This window comes from Oratosquilla oratoria, chromosome 33, assembly GCF_046742065.1.
Source record: "Oratosquilla oratoria isolate Oo_2021 chromosome 33, ASM4674206v1, whole genome shotgun sequence".
NCBI classification, from domain to species: Eukaryota; Metazoa; Arthropoda; class Malacostraca; order Stomatopoda; family Squillidae; genus Oratosquilla; species Oratosquilla oratoria.
In genome coordinates, this window is record NC_134809.1 from 29,955,806 (window position 1) to 29,978,165 (window position 22,360).

The 22,360-nt window shown below is 39.9% G+C and overlaps 1 protein-coding gene across 4 annotated transcripts in view; it reads right to left on the minus strand.

The window, feature by feature from the left end:
- Positions 1-22,360, minus strand: part of LOC143017824 (motile sperm domain-containing protein 2-like) — an 89,190-nt gene that overhangs the window by 10,670 nt on the left and 56,160 nt on the right. For all 4 annotated transcript variants that reach the window (XM_076172747.1, XM_076172746.1, XM_076172745.1 and 1 more), the window contains exons 4-7: positions 20,877-21,040; positions 17,737-17,933; positions 15,484-15,571; positions 7,419-7,531 (exon numbers count right to left, since the gene is read on the minus strand). In XM_076172747.1, the coding sequence (XP_076028862.1) occupies positions 7,419-7,531; positions 15,484-15,571; positions 17,737-17,933; positions 20,877-21,040 (562 nt within the window). The remainder of the gene's footprint in view (positions 1-7,418; positions 7,532-15,483; positions 15,572-17,736; positions 17,934-20,876; positions 21,041-22,360) is intronic.

Here is a 22,360-nt window from a genome sequence, read left to right on the forward strand (position 1 = left end):
AAAAGAGGAGAAGAGGAGAGCAGACGTGAAATGGAGTAAGAGTATGACAGAAAAAATTGAAAGTAATAAAAAAAAATGTGTTGAGAAGAAATTAAAAGAAGAAGAGGCGAATCGAGTAGAGAAGAAAAGGTAAAAGGTGCAGATGGAGATATGATAATGGAAGAGAAGGCAGTAAGAAGACAGGAAGAGTATTTTAGGGAGTTGCTAAATGTGAAGGAGGATAGGGAGGGACAGGTAGTTGCAGTGGGAAGTGCAAAGAAAATGACCGTGATGAGTGAGGAAAATGGAGGAATAATACGGAAGGATTAAGTGAAGGAAGTTGTTAAGATGATAAGAGCAGGTAAGGTACCTGGTCTGGATGGATGCCATGCAGAATGTCTGAAAAAGGGGGTAAAATTATGGTGGACTGGCTGGTGAGGCTATTTAGTTTGTTTAAGAAAGGGTAGAGTCCCGGAGGACTGGAGGAGTGCCTGTATAATTCCACTTTAAAAGGGAATAGGTGACAAGTGTGAGTGTAGTAGTTTCAGAGGGATTAGCTTGTTAAGTATAGTTGGGAAGGCTTATGGGAGGGTCTTGATTGAGAGGACAGGGGAAGAACAGAGGGAGTAATTGGTGAGGAACAGTATGGGTTTAGGACAGGTAGAGGTTGTGTAGATCAGATTTTTGTGGTAAGACAGATATGAGAGAAAGCTATAGGAAAAGGTAAGGATATTTTTTGGGCTTTTATGGATCTGGAAAAGGCTTATGACAGGGTAGACAGGAAGGCACTGTGGGAGGTACTGCAGGTATATGGGATAGGAGGCAAGCTTTTGGGAGCTGTCAAGAGTTTTTACGAGAGTAGTAGAGCGTGTGTCAGGATTAGAAATGGAGAGAGTGAGTGGTTTGAGGGAAAGGTGGGACTTCATCAGGGATGTGTTATGTCACCCTGGCCATTCAATTTTTACATGGATGGAGTGGTGCGAGAGGTAAATGCAAGGGTGGTGGGTCAGGGATTGGAGATGGTTAAAGGAAATGGAGAAAAGTGAGAGGTAAGCCAGTTGTTGTTTGTGGATGATACTGCGCTTGTAGCAGGATCAGAGGAGGGATTGAGGAAGTTAGTGACAGAGTTTGGGAAAGTGTGTGAAAGAAGGAAGTTAGGGAAAGTGTGTGAAAGAAGGAAGTTAAAGATAAATGTGGGTAAAAGTAAGGTGATGAGATGTACAAGGGGTGAAAGTGGCAGCAGACTGGAAGAGAATATTAAGGGAGAGAGACTGGAGGAAGTGGATAGTTTTAGATACTTGGGTGTGAATGTGGTGGGAAAGGGAGGAGTGGAGGTGGAGGTAGAATGTAGATTGAGGGAAGTAAGTAAATGCCTTGGGGAATTAAAAAATGTAATGAGAAACAGACATTTGGGAATGGATGCTAAAAGGAGATAGTATGAAGGAGTGATTGTGCCTACAGCACTGTATGGAGCAGAAACATGGAACATAAGAGAGGAAGAGAGAAGGAGTCTGAATGTGTTTGAGATGAGGTGTCTGAAAAGTAAGATAGGGGCTACTAGGCTGGATAGAGTGAGAAATGAGGAGGTGAGGAGGAGAACAGGGGTGGAAAGGGAGTTGGGAGATAGGGTGGATGAAAGAGTATTGGGATGGTTTGGACACATGGAAAGAATGAGTGAAGAAAGACTAGTAAAAGAGGTGTGGAAGGCAGATGTGAAAGGAGTGAACATGAGGGGGCGACTTAGGATGAGATGGATGGATGAGGTGAAAGGGGCTTTGGGTAAGAGGGAAATGTCTGTTGAGGAAGGACAGAAGATAGGGTTGAATGGAGAATGGTTGTATATGAATGATGTTGTGATGTATAAGGTGGAATGGGTGGGGGATGGGGGGTGAGGGAGTATGTATGAGAAAACTTTGATGCAGCCCAAAGGGATTTCTCCCCGTCTTCTCCTTTTCTGCATGAGGGGACGGAGAGGGGGTGGGGGGTTGCCGATTTAATGAAGCAGCCTTGCTGTGGATGTGCTGTGTTTTGCGGCACTGCTTCTGACCCAGGGCAGTAGACAAGATGCAGGAATGTCTGGGAGGTGCCAAGATAAGAGGGAGGGAAGAGGGTGTAGGGGGGCAGAGTGTGATGGGGATGGAGTGGGTGGGAGTGGTTTTTGTGCCTTTGTTTTTTGGCTACCTCCCTTGTAAGGGGAAAAAGCCTTTGGTATATGTATGTATATGTATCAATGTGACTAGTATTTTCTTTACTATTTCTTCATCCATATAGGTAAAAGCCACTTTTATTGATCTTAGCAAGTTATAGGCTTTGCCAACAATTTTGTTTATATGTTTGTCAGGGGACATATTTTTTGTGATAATCACTCCCAGGTTTTTTTAAGATCCCTCTTTCTTTACTTCTTTTTCACCAATTTTATACATACATATACCAAAGGGTTTTTCCCCCTTATAAGGGAGGTAGCCAAAAAACAAAGGCATAAAAACCACTCCCACCCATTCCATCCCTATCACACTCCACTCCCCTCCACCCTCTTCCTTCCCTTCATTAGCTCCTCTTTGGTTGTGACTTGACATATAGTTCTATCAACATCTGGCCCCTGGTATGTCAGCCATAGCCATTAGTTTGAACCATTCATCATTCAATGAAGAGATCTTGTACTGTTGTCTGCAATAAGGGATAATGTTGTTGTTGTTGTCGTTCCCTAGACTGTCTGTCCGAGCAGTCCCGTCTCCCCAAGGAAGGCCACAGCCGAAACTGGGTTTTCCCACAAATCCTTTATAGAGTGTATGTTGTGTTGTTTGCGTGCATGATTGTGTATAATGCAGTCTTCCATTATGTGTTGTATGGTATGGGGTGAAGTGTTACATCCTGGGCAGCTGTTCACAACACGGTCGTCCAGCCTCTTCTGGTAGCTTAGAAGTGCTGGGTGGTGACCGCATCGCAGTCTGGCCAAGTGGACTCTGTCCTTTCGTGGGAGAGAGGATTCAGAAGGGTGGATATCAGGGGGTCTGGCATGCAGCAGTGTGTTGTCTTTCAGTGTGTTAATGGAGCGGTGAGTGATATGATTATGAATATGTTTCCGGAGGCTGGTATTTGGTGGTTGTGGAGGAAGAGAAGAGAGTATCTGTGTGTAATAAAGGTCTATGGGTGTAGTTTTAATGTTTCTTGGTGTGTGTGGGTGTTCTGCTATGTAGTGTAGCGGGTGTGATGTGTTTGTGGTGGCTGCAGCAAGTGTTTGTGTGCCTCTCATGTCGAGGTGGTCCTTGACTTTGAGGACTTTTGTTTCATGGTGTAAATGGTCTGTAGGTGATGTATTTGTGCAGCCTGTAATTGTTTTTAGGGCTTTGTTTTGTATGATTTGAAGGGTGTTGTGGTGTGTCTCACTGAGATTAGGAGCCCATGCAGGACTCGCATAATTCATCACTGAGCGTATGCATTGTTTGTATATTGTTATATTAGTTTCTTTGTTTTGTCCAAATGTTGTTCCAGTGATTGACTTAAGTGCGTTAAGTCTAGGTGTGCATTTGTTTTTTATGTTTGTGAGGTGTTGTTTGAAAGACATGGATGTATCGTATGTTACACCAAGAATTTTCGGTGTGTTTGTGTGTGGTATTAGAGTGTTGTTGATGTAGAGATGAGGTATGTATTTGTGTTCTTTTGTCCAGTTGGTGAGAAGTGTTGCTGTAGATTTGGTTGGAGCTATTTTGAGTCTGTTTGTGATGAACCATGTGTTGAGTGTGTCAAGGTAAGGCTGGATTATTTCTGCAGCTTTGTCTGTGTTACGATGTGTGCATGTGATTGTTATGTCGTCTGCGTAGGAAGAGATTTGTATTTCTGAGGTGTCTGGCGTGGGTAAGTCATGCATGTATAGATTAAACAATGTGGGGGATAGAACTGAGCCCTGTGGTACTCCGTTCTTAATGTTTCTGATGTGCGATGATTGGCCATTATATGACACATGAGCATTCCTGCCTGCCAGATAATTGGCCAGCCATCTTTTGGTGTTATTGTGCATGTCTGTGTTATATATTTTATTTGTTAGGTTGTGGCGGGGGATAGCATCAAAAGCTTTACTAATGTCCAATGTTATAAGAAGTGTTCTGTGGTGGGGCCTATCTGAATTGATGCCATCTAAAATTCTTTGTGTGAGGTTTGTCAGAAGAGTGTTTGTGGAGTGTAGTGGCCTAAAACCGTGTTGTGAGTCAGCAAGGGGAATATATGGTGTGACAAGTTTAAGTATTAGGCGTTCAATGACTTTAGAGGGGGTGCAGAGAAGTGTGATTGGGCGGTGCGATGTTGGGATTGTTGGGCCTTTGTTCGGTTTTGGAATGGTGATTATTTTACCATGCTTCCAGATGTCGGGTATAGTGTTGTGTGAATAGCTGTAGTTTGCAATGTTTGTGAGTGCGTGTATACCTTGTGGTCCAATGTGTTTTAGGTGGATGTTGCTTATGTTATCAGGGCCACAGGCAGATGAGTGCTTGAGACCATGCATTATGAGTTTTGTCTGACTGTCTATGAAGGGTGTATAGTCTGAGTCTGTGGGAAAGTCTTTCTTACGTCGAATGGTGCGTCGGTCGTCGGTCGTCAGGGATAATGTAGTATTAGGTGGTGTGTGTCTTCTATATGGTGGCTGAATCTGATATAACTGAAGTTTGCTGCTAAGCTAATTTTGTGTTATTATTGTTTTAATGCAACCCCTACCTTTCCTAAACCCACATGCTTCCTCACCAATGACTCCCTCTATTTCTCTCCTAATCCACTCAATCAAAACCCTCCCATAAGCCTTCCCAACTACACTCAACAAACTGATCCCTCTGAAACTACTACACTCACACTTCTCCCCTTTTCCCTTGTAAAGTGGAACTATACAGGCACTCATACAGTCCTCCAGCACTCTACCTTCTTTTAGACAAACATTACATAAGAATGAAGGAGACTGCAAGAGACTATATGGCCTACATTGGCAGTTCTATGTCCATTACCACCTGTCATCCCCATCCATAAACTTGTCAAACCGTTTCTTAAAATAATTGATGGTTTCAGCACTCACTTCATGGTTACTAAGTCTATTCCATTCATTGACCACCCTGTTAGTAAACTAATTCTTCCCTATTTCCTTCTTAAATCTAAATTTGTCCAATTCAAATCCATTACTGCAAATCCTGCCCTGTTGTCTCAATAGGAAGACCTTGTTTGCATCATCCTTGTTAAAGCCTTTGATATACTTAAACACCTCTATTAGATCACCCCACACTCTGCGTCTTTCCAGAGAGTACAAGTTAAGGTGCCTAAGCCTCTCCTCATAAGGTAAATTTCTGAGCCCATGTATCATTTTGGTCATTCTCCTCTGTACTGATTCTAGTGAATTGATATCCATTTTATAGAATGGAGACCAAAACTGTACCATATAGTCAAGGATGGGTCTAACACCAGATAGAGTTTGATAATTACCTCTGGACTTCTATTCGTAACCACCCTAGCAATGAAACCTAATGCTCTGTTAGGTCAATTCCTGACTAATGTACTATTTTCTGGATTTGAGGGCAGGACTCACTAGAATTCCTGTCTCTCTCGCACTCAGTTTTCTCTACAAATGCATTATCTAAGCTATATCTGCTTTTGGGGTTGTGTAACCCTAGGTTTAATAAGCTGCACTTTGAGATATTGAAGTCCACACCATCACTGCCTCCCTTCTTTAGACACTGCATGACACCTATCTAACCAGGTGCCTTACCTGCTCTCACCATTTTAACAACTGCTTTCACCTAGTCTTTCCTTATTTATCCTCCATTTTCCCCATTCTTCACTGTCATTTTCTTAGTGCTTCCCACTTCAACCAACTTTCCCTACCTATCTTCCTACACATTTAACAACTCCCTAAAATACTCTGCCCATTTTCCTCTTACTGCCTTCTCTTCCATTATCATCTCTCCATCTGCACCTTTTACTTTTCCTTCTCTACTTGATTTGCTTCAACTTCCTCTCTTAATTTCCTTCCAAAACATCTTTTTATTACTTTAAAAATTTTCTGTCATACTCTTCCCCATTTCATATCTGCTCTCCTTTATCTTATGCTTTACTTCTCTTCTTTTTTCTTTGTACCTTTCATATGATTCTCTCATCCTATTTTGCAACCAATCTGTGAATGCTCGTAGCTGCTGCCCTTGTAGCAGGATCAGAGGAAGGATTAAGGAAGCTAGTGATAGATTTTGGGAATGTGTGTAAAAGAAGGAAGTTGAAGATAAATGTGGGTAAAATTAAGGTGATGAGATGTACAAGGGAAGAGGATGGCAGCAATTTGGAGATGAGTACTAAGGAAGAGATGCTGGAGGAAGTGGATAACTTTAGATACTTGGGGGCAAATGTGGCAGGAAAGGGAGGAGTAGAGGTGGAGGTAGAATGTAGATTGAAAGAAGCAAGTAAATGCCTTGGGGGATTAAAAAGTGTAATGAGGAATAGACATTTGGGGATGGATGTTATGAGGAGATTGTATGAAGGAGTGATTGTGCCAACAGCACTGTATGGAGTAGAAACATGGAACATAAGAGAGGAAGAGCGAGTTTAAATGTGTTTGAGATGAAATGTCTGAGAAGTATGGTATGGGTTACTAGGTTGGATAGAGTGAAAAATGAGGTGAGGAGGAGAGTGGGGCTGGAAAAGGAGTTGGGAGATAGGGTTGATGAAAAGAGTATTGGGATAGTTTGGACACATGGAAAGAGTGAATGAAGAAAGATTAGTAAAAGAAGTGTGGAAAGCAGAGGTGGATGGAGTAAACATGAGGGGGCGATGAAGGATGAGATGGATGGATGGGGTGAAAGGTGCACTGCACTGGTTTGATACCTATTTGGTCCCAAAAGTGTTGAAACATGGGACTTCTATTGAATATAAACAACTCAAGAACTATATTTAATTATGCATCCATGGCATGGTATCTACCAATTAAGAGAATAAACAAGGACATTTTACTACATGCATATATCTGTCATTGGTCTTAGTGTGATCCAGTCTGGAGACTGAATATCAACCCCTCTGGGTTGAACCTCCACAGTTGATAGATTTTGAAAATGGGCAGCTCTATTGTCCATCTTGCTGGACCACCACAAACAGATACCCATCACACTTGTCCCCTTATAGATATGACTGCAAAACAGATTGCTTGAATGCCACTGATATTCAGGAATCTAATGACTTTCTATCTAAATATATATACCAAAAGGATTTTTCCCTTTTATAAGGAACTTAGTCAAGTCTAAGGTGTACCCACTCACATCCATCACCCTTTTGTTTCCCTTCCATCTAAGTTCTTTGTGATGACACAGGTGTAAATAGTGGCAGCATATGCTAAAAAAATATCTGTGTGTATACCCTTTATCACATGTCATCTTACATACTAAACTCTTTGTACTGCATGCAAGTTGAAGAACAGCAGGTACCTTGAAAGCAATGGGTGCACTGTCGGGGTTGCTGACCACAATGTTGGCTGAAGCTCCAATATTGCAGCTACTGAACACCAACTCTTCACTTGGAACAATATGAATCAAGGAATCTGGAGCACAAGATATTTGTTGTAGCAAGTAAGAGTAACTGAAAAATACAAAAATGTTTAATTTGAATAAATTCTGATCACCTATACAACAAATACTCCTGTTTTAAAACAAAAAATAATAAAACTACATCAGTTTGAGTTGTAACAGTATGCTATCACCACAACTGACTTAAACTTGCAAAAGTAATGGGCCTACTACAGCAGTGGAGTAAAATCTTATCAGAGATAATTGATGATGATGACAATGAAGATGACAATGATGATGATGATGATGATGATGATGATTATGATGGTGGCAATGATGATGATAATGATTATAATGATGATGATAGAGATGACAACGATAATGTTAATAATAATATTAATAATAATTATAATAACTATTATAGTAATAATAATAATTAAAATATAACAGCAATAACAACAATGATAATCTATATACAATGGGATTTTTCCCTCACAAGGGAGGTATCCAAGTCATACAACATGCACCCACTCCCACCCATTCCACTTCCATCCACCCTTTCCTTCCTCTCATCTAAGCTCCTCTTGGATGACGGGTCTTCCCTGTCTCCTGCCCACTGTCTGGGTCAGAAGCAATGCAGCAAGACATACTACATCCACAGCAAAGCCGCTTCACTTAATTGGCGACCCCTCCCCTCCCCATCCCCATCCCCTCATGCAGAAACTGGGAGAAATCCCTTTGGGTTGCATCAATATAGCATCCACACACAACCTGGGGTATTGGCTGCATGTTATTGTGGAGTTGAAAGCTGCTCAGCAGCATGCACCTGATACTTTAGGGTCTATACGGGGTGCACCTATGGACCAGAGCCATACATCATTTTGTCTGTGGTAGAGAAAATCTCTGTTCATAGAGAAATAATGATACTTTATTATATTGTGAGTGTCTCTCTGTTAATGCTGTCCCCCCACTCTTGTTACTATCCTGTACCAATTCTCTAAATATTCATTTCTCATTTTGCTGAACCCTGTGGTGAGGGAAAAGAATACTGCCACCAAGTATTTCCACTTAAGTTGTAAAAGGTGACAAAAACAGGACGGGGTTTGGACTAGGCATCCTTCTCCCTGTAGCCCCAAAGAGGACATTTGTTTATGCCTTTGTTTCTTGGCTACTTCCCTTGTTTGGGGGAAAGAGCCTTTGGAATATGTATGTATGTCACTTACTCCTTGAAACACCCCCACTCCTCTTCCACTCCTACCTCTACTCTCTCCTCGACCACCTCCCACACTTCTCTGTTTCATCTAGTACTCCTGCTCTTTTTCCTTCTCATTTAAAAAGTTTACTTTAAGCATCTCTCTACCTTCTGCCCTTTTCCTCGTTTTCCACCTACACTCCACTCTCAACTTACCTTCCACCAAAAAATCATCTGATATTTCCCCACTCTCTACCCTTAAAACAGAGACATCTAGAACTCTTTCTATTCTTCTGGATACCACTACATGTGTTTGAGATGAGGTGTCTGAGAAGTATGGTGGGGGTTACTAGGCTAGATAGAGTGAGAAATGAGGAGGTGAGGAGAACAGGGGTGAAAAAGGATTTGGGAGATAGGGTTGATGAAAGAATATTAGGATGGTTTGGACACATGGAAAGAATGAGTGAAGAAAGACTAGTAAAAGAGGTATGGAAGGCAGATGTGGAGGGAGTGAACATGAGGGGACGTCCTAGGATGAGGTGGATGGATGGGGTGAAGGGGGCTCTGGGGAAGAGTACAGACTGGAAAAAGTACAACGGCGAGCCACAAAACTGATTCCAAATATCAAAAATAAATCATACGAAAATCGACTTAAGCACATGAATCTGTTTTCCCTAAAAAAGCATAGACTCAGAGGTGACTTGATACAGGTCTTTAAGATTTTAAAGGGAATTGACATCAAAAGTGCAAAAATTTTCACATTGAATGAGAATCAGACAAGAAACAATGGTCTCAAACTGTCCGGAAATAGATTCAATTTGGAAGTAGGTAGAAACAACTTTGCCAACCGTGTAGTTAATGAATGGAATAAACTTCCTGCACAGGTAGTGCAATGTAGTTCAGTTCGAAGCTTTAACCCCTTCCATACGGTGCCGCACACGTAGGCGTCATGGACTTAGATCTCGGTGGCAGCAGCCAATGCCAGCCGTACGACGTGTCGTAATAATACTCGCATCATAAAATATAGTCACCGCTTATATCGATCGTTCTCTCTTCACCCGTGAATTTTGATAATCATAGAAAATGCGATTACAAAAGAATTAGAAAGAATGTCATTATGGAGGGGCGACTACAATAAATATAATCAAGACACCGATATGGCAGCCTCGCGAATACACTCGCTCCCCATGACGCCTACGTGTGCGGCACCGTATGGAAGGGGTTAAGAATCATTTAGATAAATACCTAAGTAAGATGCTGTAATGATTATAATTTATGTTATATTATTTGTTTTTGTTTTGTTATAATTTGTCTGTCTGATTTTCATTTATTATTAGTTATATGTCAATTTATTATCATTTACTATTTACCTGTTTGTTTGTTATTCAACTATACCAATGCATTTATTTATGTATTTTAATTGTTATTTACATTGTTATAGTTTTAATTTATTATTAATATGATTTTTTTTTGTGCATCCGACCTAGATATGGATCAAAAGGTCTCCTGTCGGCATGCTTTGCCTTTGTAATCCTTTGTAAAGAGGGGAATGTCTGTTGAGGAAGGAAGGGAGAGGACGGAAGACAGAGGTGAGTGGAGAATGGTTGTATATGGATGATGTTGTGACTGCATGAGGAGGAATGGGCGGGGAAGTGGGGGGTGGGGTAGTATGTGTGAGTAAATTTTGACGCAGCCCGAAGGGATTTCTCCCCGTCCTCGCCTTATATGCAAAGGGGGACGGAGATGGGGGGGTCGCCGATTAAATGAAGCGGCCTCGCTGTGGATGTACTGTGTCTTGCGACACTGCTTCTGACCCAGGGCGGTGGGCAGGGTGCAGGGATGACCCGTCATCCAGGAGGTGCTCAGATGAGAGGAAGGGTGGGAGGGGTGTGGAGTGTATTTAGGGATGAAATGGGTGGGAGTGTTTTTATGCCTTTCCCTTTTTGGCTACCTCCCTTGGAAGGGGGAAAAAGCCTTGGTATATGTATGTATGTATGTAATGCCTTATCAACCACCTTTCCACCATCAACCTCTCCCATATGTACTTATGCTTGACTTTTTTTCTTAGAATGCTGTGTTACCTATTATCAGCTCTCTTTCTAAACACATCTCCACCATCAGCTCTCCACTATGATTTTTACCAGGCACTCCAAACTTCCCCACCACATCTATTGGTTCATCTCTTAGACTAGCACTAAGATCTCCCAATACCACTACATTGACATTCCTCCCCAAATTCTCTAAGCAACTTCCCAACGACTATATTGGTTCATCCATTAGTCTAGCATTAACATCTCCCAATACCACTACATTGACATTCCTCCCAAAACTCTGAGCACTAATCTAAATCTATCCAAAAAGCCTCCCTTCCCTCTACACTCTTTTCACTACCAGGCTCAGATGATGATGACGACAATGATTACAATACAGACGCTCCTCAACTTACGTTCCGAACAGCCGAACTTAAGTTGAAAATGAATGTAAGTTGTTACTGTACTATACATCCGTAAATTCTATTACCGTATCTTACAAAACACCCCTAAATCATTAATTATACACATAACATTGTACAATAATAACATTAATTTCAAATAAATTAAATTCAAGCAACATAAATTGAGATGTGGATGAGGAGGGGAGGGGGAGGAGGAGGAGGAGGAGGCACGGCACTTTCAGTAAAATCGAAAAAACGTAAAACGAATGAACGTAAGTAGAGGAGCGTCTGTAATTGTTGTTGTCTTGAATTTCATGGACTGGAAACCTGCAGCCCCTCAGTGCTTGTGAAGGATCATTGGACCCTACAGATCTCTGAGAGGAAGCTTTTGAATGTCATCTATATTACATTAGCATGGGACTATTTCTATATTGGTGGCTGAAAGAAGTAGGATGAGGGATGCAGTCACTAGTTGTCAGCTATCCTTATGTGAAATGTTGTAGGATATATACTGTTGAAGTTGACAGAAAGAGACTTTGGACCGAGTCCAGAGACCAAGTAATGTGGAGGTGAGGGGGCTGACAGATTTTGAAAATGGACAGCAGGGAGATGATTCTGTCTGCTGTCCATCTTGCAGGACCACCACAAGCAGATATCTATCATTGGAACCATCAGCACTGACATACATACATGAATACCTGTATATGCAAACATATTCCAATAGGACCCTTCCCCTTTACAAAGGGGTTGGGCAAGTCAAAGTATAGTCCCACTCTTTAACAATCCCACATCCATCCAAAATCTCGTATTGTGCCTTCTATCTTGTTCCTTGTGAATGAAGGTATCCCTGTACCTTGTTCATTGCTCAGGTCAGATTCAGTGTGACAACTTATCCATATGTAATGATAGGTATTTCCTTGTGATGGTTCTGCATGATGTAAATCATAAAGAATCATTTCCCTGCCACCCTTGTCAAATCCCATCAACATCCATTACTTCACCTCAAGAAGCAGCCCTAAGGAGCTGGCACTAAGTCTTTCTATTAACTATTTTTCCCCCAACTTTTCACATTAGGGGAAACCTGTCAATAAGCAACTACTTCCTTCCTCCTCATCCTATTAACCAGCGAGATTTGAAAAGATAACACTACTACAACAGAGACAACAAATTCCAAACTCCCCAGAGAGATCTATGGGAGGACCGGAAGATTGTTGCTGGTTACTGTGGGGCTGCAAGTTCCCAGTTTATGAAACTTAAGATTACAGTTATTATTGCTCTGCATGGTACTTTATTACATTATTTTATAACAAGTCTCAATACACCTATCATGAACATGAACTACATAAGAGCTTTCTGCAACACAAGTATTTACCTCAACAAGATAAAATTACAACTGACACAAAACAGAATGCCGGATTTCCCTCAAAAGTCATGAATGATATTACTTTCCCCTGACTACTATGAATCAAAGAAGCAGCCAATACTTGTATTAAATGGTTAACTTCTCTCACTAGACAAAAATCTTAAAATACTGGTCTTCACTTTCGATACACATGACCTTCACCCTATACATTAACCCATTCAACTCATGCCAGCTGCTTGTTGTGTAGATACGAAAAACCGGATATGGTAATGTACTTTATAAAACACCTATACATATGTGTAGTCATGAGAGACACTGAAATGCTTTCATATTCTTCATGCTAGCCCTTGCTATAAACAATTAGATACTAGAATTTTTTTTTTTTTTTCAAAGTATGTCATTTTTTTCATCATGTTATCTGAGGTTAAGGGCCTCATAGTGAAGACAAATAATAAACTGAATATACTTTAGAACATTGGCAGGGGTAGGGTCTAGACTGCAGAAAGAAATACTTATCACTGTATAAAAACAACTCATAAGAACTATACTTAACTGTGTGTCTATAGCATGTTATCCATCAATTAGGAAAACAAAAATATCCTATAGATAACACAAAATAAAACATTCCATATAATGATAATCCATATACCATATACCAAAAGCTTTTTTCCCCCTTATTAGGGAGGTAGCCAAAAAATAAAGGCATAAAAATCACTCCCACCCATTCCATCCCTATCATACTCCACTCCCCTCCACCCTCTTCCTTTCCTCTTATCTTGGATGATGGGTCATCCCTGCATCTTGCCCAATGCCCTGGCTCAGAAGCAGTGTCACAAGACACAGCACATCCACAGCAAGGCTGCTTCATTAAATCGGCAACCCTCCCTCTCCATCTACTCATGCAGAAAAGGAGAAGATGGGGAGAAATCCTTTTGGGCTGTATTAAATTATTTCTCATGCATACTCCCTCCCCCACCCATTTCACCTCATGCATCACAACAATCATCCATATACAACCATTCTCCATTCACCCATCTTCTGTCCTCTCTCATCCTTCCTCAACAGACAATCCCCTCTTTCCCAAAGCCCCTTTTAACCCATCCATCCATAATGATAATGAAAAGGATAATAAGGATAATATCTATCTATATACCAAGGGCTTCTTCCCCCATATAAAAGAGGTAGCCAAGTCAAAGGCATACACCCACTCCCACCCATTCCACTCCTATCTACCATCCTTGTTTCCCTCTCGTCTTAGTTCCTTGTGAATGAAGGGTCTTCCCTGTCACTTGCCCATTAACTGGGTCAGAAGTAATGCAGCAAGACACAGCAAGGCCACTTCATCTAATTGGCCATCCACCACCTCCATCATCTCATGTGGAAATTAAAGAAGAAAAGAAGAAATCCCTTTGAGTTGGATCAAAATATCATCCACACAACTACCCGCTCTTACCTATCCCCTGCCCCTCCCTTCCTTGCTTGACAGAGAAAAGTGAGAATAAAGATAATAAAATGAGGATAACAAAATAAGGATGATAACTGGCCGTACTAAAACTATGTCAATAAAACATTTATACTTGGAAACTAAAATTCTTCCCAAAGGCACAGTTCTAGGCAAATATCTTTAAACCCTCCCATCCTTCATACCATATCACACAAATATGGTTCATTGAATGCAATATAAAAACAACACAAACAGTATTCTACTCAGGCATCTATAATAAGTTACCCCAACAACCTGCAACACATACTTGCAAAAACATATACACTTTCAAAATACAAAGAAGCACTCCTCAATAAACCTCCAAATTCTATACTTCACTACAAAGAAAGCACAGAGCACCTTATTATACACAGCCATGCACTCACCCTTTCCAGATAACACAGAATCTCTTCATTGAGTAATTTATGGGTTGAAGCAATGGCCATGGTCTGGGAGCTGCATGTCTCCTATAACAGAAACCTGGGGCAAATGACTGATTAATTTTCTACATACCACCCGATGAGAGACCAATGACAGGTTACCTGGCAGTGTTGCTCCAGCAAAAATGGACAGCATAGAAAATAATTTTCCTGCTGTCTAATTTCACAATCTGTCAACATCTCATCTCCATCTAGAGGCACAGCCCTAGGGAGCACTCACTATATACTCTAGGCCTAAGATATATCTCAATTAACCACTTTGTAGGCGTCAGGAGGCGCGAGTGGGTACACAAGGATGCCAGCATCGGCATCTTGATTATATATTTTCTGTAATTGTATGCAAGTTACCCCCCAATTCTGTGAACTGGTTTGATCACATTTTCTGTGTTTATTATCACTCAGAGTAAAAGAGAACAAGTAATACAGCAGTGACTTTATATTTTACAATGTGAGTAGTGTGATGCTTTGTTCATATGGCAACCAATACTGTGCACAAGACTTTGACTCGTACTGAAGTGGTTAACCTTAAGGCCAAAGGTCTTCCGCAAGAGAGACCAGGTGCAATGGATTGTTTGATTGATCTCTTATCAACTTATTGTATTTCCTCCACCCTTTCTCACAAAGAGAGATGAAAATTAGTAACTGGTCTTCTTCTACAACTACATTCAGCCAGTGAAAGAAATTTCCACACTAACACAACACAGACAGTAATCCAAAGTTTCTTCTCAGAGAGATCTATAGGAGGCCTCAAAATTCATTGTCAGCCATTGTGGAGCTATAGGTTTCCAGTCAGTGGAACTTGAGACAACAATTATGATTATCATCAGATGATAACCTTTTTTTTTTATGAATTCAAAAACATTATAACTACCACACAATACGACAGATTAACAATCATCCATGGTGACATAAATCTTAAAAGAAATTAACTGTAAAACTAAGCTGAAGGTACAGTTACTGGCAAGAAGTAATTTTTAATAAAATACACTATACACTCAACCACATCATGCAACAGTACATTTACTATTTTGTCAGCAAAATATAATGAATAAGATGTAACTAGAGTAAAACTTACTTGCTCCAGATGATCCTGCTCGCTTCATTGTAGCTTTGATTTTTGCTGGAGAGTCAGGAGGTGAACTTCCTCCGTCAGCAAAGTGAACCTTGAATCAAATAATTCTTGATTTATAATGTGCACAAAAATTACTTCCTTTTATCTGAATGTACAACAATAATTTTTAAATAATGCATATATGTATGCAAAGGCCTACATATCCCTCATAAGGAGGGTAGCTAAGTCAAAGAACACACCTTTATCATGAACGAATAAAACCCATTCAACTATTTTCATTTTAGCATCTTGAAATTATGGGTCATCCCTGTCCTGCACTACATTTCTTGAGTCAAGAGCAATGCAATGAGGCACAGCTCTTCCATAACAAGATCCAACAGCCAGACTTGGTTTATCCCCACTGCTTCACTATATAGTGACCCACTCCTTATCCACTCCTCAAAAATAAATTATAAAGCAGATAAAAAAAACCCTTTCATCCATTCATAATTTCCCTCTGCTCACTCCATCCAGTTCTATTTTCTACACTTTTTGTTAGTCATTCATGGTTTCCATATGCCTAAATAATAGCACTGTTCTACACTGTCTGATAGTTTTCTTGCCACCTGTTTTCTACCTCCTCATTTCTTACCCTATCCATTCTTGCAACACTTATCATATTTCTCAAATATCTCACTAAAAGAAATTAGTCTCTACCTACCTTATATTGCCAGTCTGCTCAATATAGTACTATCGGAAAAATCATATTTTTATACATCCTAATCTTTGTATTCATTCTCAAATACATATTTCTCAACACTTTTAACTCCACCCAAACATTTAATTGCTTTCTTTACATGTACTTTTCAGCTCCACATTCACTCCTCTATTCATCACATCCAAACCTTGATACTTAAAACATTCTACTTCCTCAAACCTTTTACCCTTCATATTCATATTCAACCAGCTATTATCATTCCTTGTGTAGCTGATCACTTTACTTTTAAATTGACTTAAACAAACCCTTCCAAAATCATTTACCAATTACCCTGATCTCTCTTACAACAAGCCACAAGTACAGCATAATTTACAAAAACTGTACAGGTTTCCCCCCACTATATGATTGGGTTACACTCCTGAAAACCAGATCAGATAACGAATGATTGGATAACGAACTTTAGTTTTAATAGGATCTAATTCAATGGGGAGAGTAGCCTTGGCCTAGCCTATACTGAGAGATATATAAGAACATAAAATAAAGGAGACTGCAAGAGACCATTAGGCCTACACTAGGCAGCTCCGTATCCATCACCACCTGTCATCCCCATCCATAAAGTTGTCTAATTGTTTTTTAAAACAACTGATAGTTTCAGCACTTACTACATGGTTACTAAGTTTATTCCATTCATCGACCACCCTATTAGTAAACCAATTCTTGCCTATTTCCTTCTTAAATCTAAATTTGTCCAGTTTATACCCATTACACTTTTCCACACCATCCAAAGAGGTAGTGTTATAGATGCATTATTTTTCTTATACAGAAAAAGAAAGGAGGGGGAGAAATCCCTTTGAGCTTTATCAAAATATCTTTCACACATACTCCCTCAATCTCCATCCCCCATCCACTCCCTTCCATGCATCACAGCAATATCTATACACAACAATTCTCCACTCACCCCTATCTTTTGTCTTCTCCCTTCCTTCCTAAACACACATTCCCCTCTCTCCCAATGCCCCTTTTACCCCATCCATCCATCTCATCCTCTGTTGCCTCCTCATGTCCACTCCCTCCACCTCTGCCTTCCACACAATTTTTACTAATTTTTCAGTACTCATTCTTTCCATGTGTCCAAACCATCACAATACTCTTTCATCAATCCTATCTCTCAACTCCCTTTCCACCCCCATTCTCCTCCTCATTTTTCACTCTGTCCAGCCTAGTAACCCCTACCATACTTCTCAAGCATTTCATCTCAAACACATTTAAACTCTTCCTCTCTTATGTTCCATGTTCCTGCCCCATGGAGTGCTATTGGCACAATCACTCCTTCATACAACCTCCTCTTAGCATCCATTCCCAAATGTCTATTTCTCATTATGATTTTTAATCCCCCAAGCCATTTACCTTTCTCAATCTACATTAATAACAATACTAAATCAATCAACAATTGAATCATTAATACGTATGTGAAATGTGTCTATATGTTCATAAACTCAATGAACATATGTCTATTATAACAAGAAAATTCTTAACAAATATAATGTCTCAAAACTAACCTTTCTTGCTTCAATATCTCCATTTGTAACATCACCCTTCTCCTCTGGTTCAAACTTGTACTCATAAGCATCATCACCACCCCATGCAACCAGACTCTGGTCCTTAGTTACATAGTCTCCAATATTCTTCTTATCAACAAACTTAATCTTCTCAACTGACTTAGGAGGTAACCACGTCTTTATGATTCTCCACATTGCTGTATTGAGGAAACAAGTAGTATAAATAAGTTTTTATTCCTAAAGCAAAGATGCAAAATATATGTATATATATATATATATATATATATATATACACACACACATATATATATAGATATATATATATATATATGTATGTATGTATGTATGTATATATATATGCCAGTGACCCTTTCCCCTCTTATAAGAGGAGTAACTGAATAAATATATGACTTTACTCTTTGTGGGAGACAAAATACAGACAGAGGATCCCTAGTCTCCTCACTCCACCCCATCTAATGCCTTTTATGACATACATTGGGCCAATGGCAGCATTCTTATCCCCTGCCACAGGAGCCTGAGAAAAGAAGAGGTGGTGTCCTAGGAGTGGTACAGTTGAGATTTAAAGAGAACAGCAGAAATGAGGGATAGTAAAAATTAACAATTGAAACATGATATATTCCTAACATGTAGACATACAATGGTAAAGCAAGACAACAAGAGATATAATTGTATCCTACCATTACTAACCATTACAATATATCACACACCATGACACATAATCCACATATGTACAAGAAGGTGCCTGACAAGCACTAGTCTTTGGTAATACCTCCAATCTTGCAACTTTCACATTTCCTAATGATAAACAACTGACTAAAACTATGCAATACTACATCATGCCATCGTCCAATGAACAAACACAAATACCTAATGTCACCAGACAGTTCATTAACCTTTCCTTATACCTACCAAGTTACATTATTGTAACTCCGATACATGTACCATGTCTAGCCACATCCACAAATAATATTACTAAACCCATTACAACACATATAATATATATTGTTATTACAAACATTTCCTATGTGACAACCAACACCTGGCATGCTTAGATAAGCATTTTCCCCTTTATATACTTTGACTGTATCACTAGAGAGAGGAGACTAGGAGAGGCACTCTCCCTTAGGCCACCAGGAAAATTATATCCCCAAGCTGTAAACCCAGATCTCTGATAATAAACCAAGAAAACCCGAAGAGGGTTTATCTGACCCCACTAAGCCCAATGTGTAGCCCCAACTTTTAATGGCTATATATTGGTGGCAAGCGGTGTTCCAAGTGTACCCATGCCCATCTGGAGAGAACACTTGCACTGCCAGAGTAGCCAACCTTTAACAGCTATATAATGATAACTGCTGCCACATGTTCCACTGACCCACAGCCTCAAACTGGCTAGCATGTACAAAGGCCCTCCTTAGGTCTTTCTATGAAGAAATGTTAGACTTGTCTGTGTTGTATCAATGTGTGACTGTTTAGGGCACAAGCTTATAGTAGCAGGAAGAAGAGAGGAGTCACTTATGGTCATTTCTCCTTTCCTATAAAGGTCAGTCAATCAATATGCTGGCCTAGCTTTCTCTTACAGACCTGTTACCCCCAGGAAACTATTTATAACCATCGGTTCAACTCATAAGTCACTCAGTGAGGAGATTTTGTGCTGAGATTTGAAAAGAGGGAATACAGGACAGTGCAACATTAGGTGTGGATTTATCTGGGGCAATTAAAGTTTGTTGCCTGGCTGATACTGTGATGTACTGTTTTGATGTGAGGTGAAGTGGTGTTTTAAACATTAGCATGCCAATGCAATTCTTTCTTGTCTTGTGAGTGATTTCTATGCCGAGTGGATTTCAAGGTGTCTGGTGAAATACAAAACTTGGCAGTCTATTGTGGAGTATTTGTTTTGTGACTCTGAGAATGTATATGTTTTTGTATGGAGATTGTGGGGTATTAAGGGTAGGTTATTGTAGAAATTTTCATTAAATACTGCAGATCTGTTTTTATGTTGTGCTTGATGGGCTGTGTTTGTGTGCTGTGACATGAGGCTTGGGTGGGTTTGAGGGCTCTTGCACAGAACTGTGTGCCTATCAGTCTACTTAATCAATCATAATATGCTGGCAAGTGGCAGCACTACCAATCAAGAAGAGAAGATTCCAAGGAAGAAGACCCTGATGCCTACTAGTTGCAAATGCAATGAATCACCCCAACCTCTGCAAGTGTATACTGGTCTCAGATATTCATGAAAAAAAAAGGAAATAAAATAAAGTGGGGAGAATCTTACAACATGCATGGGAACATAGTGGGAGCTCCCCTCACTCAACTCCCAAGCAAAAGCAAATAAGAGGGGATGTCTTGGGAGTGGTACAGGAAAGATTTAAGAGTATCCTGAATGGGGGACAATACAAGTTAAGAAGAGACTCGTTGTTCCTCCATTAGTGGAGATTTGTCTCCAAATACAAAATACTGTGTGACTCTAGTCCTTGAGGACAATATTGAGCCAAGAAGGTGAAATCATAGACATAATAAAGGAGAAATTTGAAGATAGTAGCAGAAAAGAGGTTCAATGAAAATTAAATTAAATTGGCATTCTTTTCTATGTGAATATTAGTCTCCAAGTACAAGAGAATGCTGTGTGACTGACCCAGAGGGATGTCACTGAGGCTTCTAAAATAATGTCTGCATAAAACTTACAATACCCTATGGTGTCTCTAAAGTCCTGATTACATGTTCCTATGTGTACAAACATTTCAGTAATATTAGCAAATCTATAACAATGTTTACGTGTCATATGTGTACTGACTGGTATTACTCATGAGTGTCTCTGGTCCCCTCAACCCCCTATGTATGTTTGTCCGTGTGACTTAATGTAGAAAAATTACCTGATGAGGACCACAATGGAAATAAGTGTTCATGCTTTTTGTGTTATCCTCGGCAATTTACATTTATTATTTTGAACTATGTGTTCTTGTCATTATTTGCACTTCATGTACATTGATTTATTGCCAAATAAAGTCTATCTATCTATCTAACTATACAACCAACATCCCAGTATGAGGAATGTGCATAGCATTTAACGTAAAAAATACTTATATTAACAAAAATTAATGTAAAAAACATCAATAACATACCATTTAGAAGCCACGGCATTTCAAAGACGATGATGTAGTTCAGGAACCAGGGATAGTGGTTTTTGAAAAGGTTGATCATATACTGAATGAAGTCCATATCCATGTTCTTCATCCCGGTGTCTCTCATATCAAAGAATACAGTTATCCATTCTCCTTTTGTTTCTCTAAAATATATTTATTAAAGTTCATAGACAATATCTTAAGATTAAAGTACAATAAAATAGCTTCACATAAAACCATTACTAATAGAATAGCAAGATATTCCAGTAAAAAAAAAAAAAAAAAAAAATATACCTTTATTTAAAAAAGATGTTTTAAAGTATGAAAGCAGACTGAAACAGAAGGATAAGTTTATTTTTACCCTGTGGGCTAACTACATGAATGAATATCTACATTTACACACACACATAAAAAAAGTGTATATATATATATATGTATAGAGAGAGAGAGAGAGAAAGAGGAGAGAGAGAGAAAGGGGAGGGAGAGAGAGAGAGAGAGAGAGAGAGAGAGGAAAGAGAGAGAGAGAGAGAGAGAGAGAGAGGGGAGAGAGAGAGAGAGAGAGGGGGGAGATAGAGAGAGACAGAGAGAGGGGTGAGAGAGTGAGAGAGGGGAGAGAGGTGGGGGGAGAGAGAGAGAGAGAGAGAGAGAGAGAGAGAGAGAGAGAGAGAGAGAGAGAGAGAGGGAGAGAAAGGGAGAGGAGAGAGAGAGAGAGAGAGAGAGAGAGAGAGAGAGAGAGAAAAAACAGGGGATGTGAGTTTCAATCACTCTATCTGCTGCCCCAGATACAAGAGACCCATGGCTCCCAGATAATCAGTAACAGACACCAAACTTCCCCAGAAGTTGCTTGAAGACAAGATTTTGTGTTGTCATCTGGGTATGGTGAGAATGGGATAGTATTGGATAAGGTGATTTGTATAAGTGTATCAAATATAAATACTGTAAATACATATGTTCACTCATAGATATGTAAACACCATAGAGCCTGAATGGAATATACCATTAATATAAAGTCAGTCCAGAAAATATCCAGCCATTGTGAATATCATGAGATCTGGTTATGTGACTTTCATGTAACTTTAAAAACACTTAGAGAGAACTGTACTATTCATATATGAACATCCACACTCTCTTGTGACAACTCAGATGCCTAACAGACACCAGTGAACATGTGTATTGTGTGACTGTACTGAGAATCAATCAATCAATTCGTTGGCCCTGGTCTCTCTTGGTGAAGACCTGTGGCCTCCAGGAATCTGGAAACAGCTTCTGAGCAGGACCATAAGTCACTTAGTGAAGAGATATTGTGTTGTTGTCTGAGGATTGTTTCTGTGGGGCATTGTGCCCACATTGTCACATTGGCAATGACTGAGCAAGTAGATCAGCAAATCTGCATCCCATTTTGTTGCAAACCATTCCAATAATTGAGAGGGCTTCCCAAGATGATTCATTGGAAGTTGTCTGCATCACAACATTTAAAGAAGGCA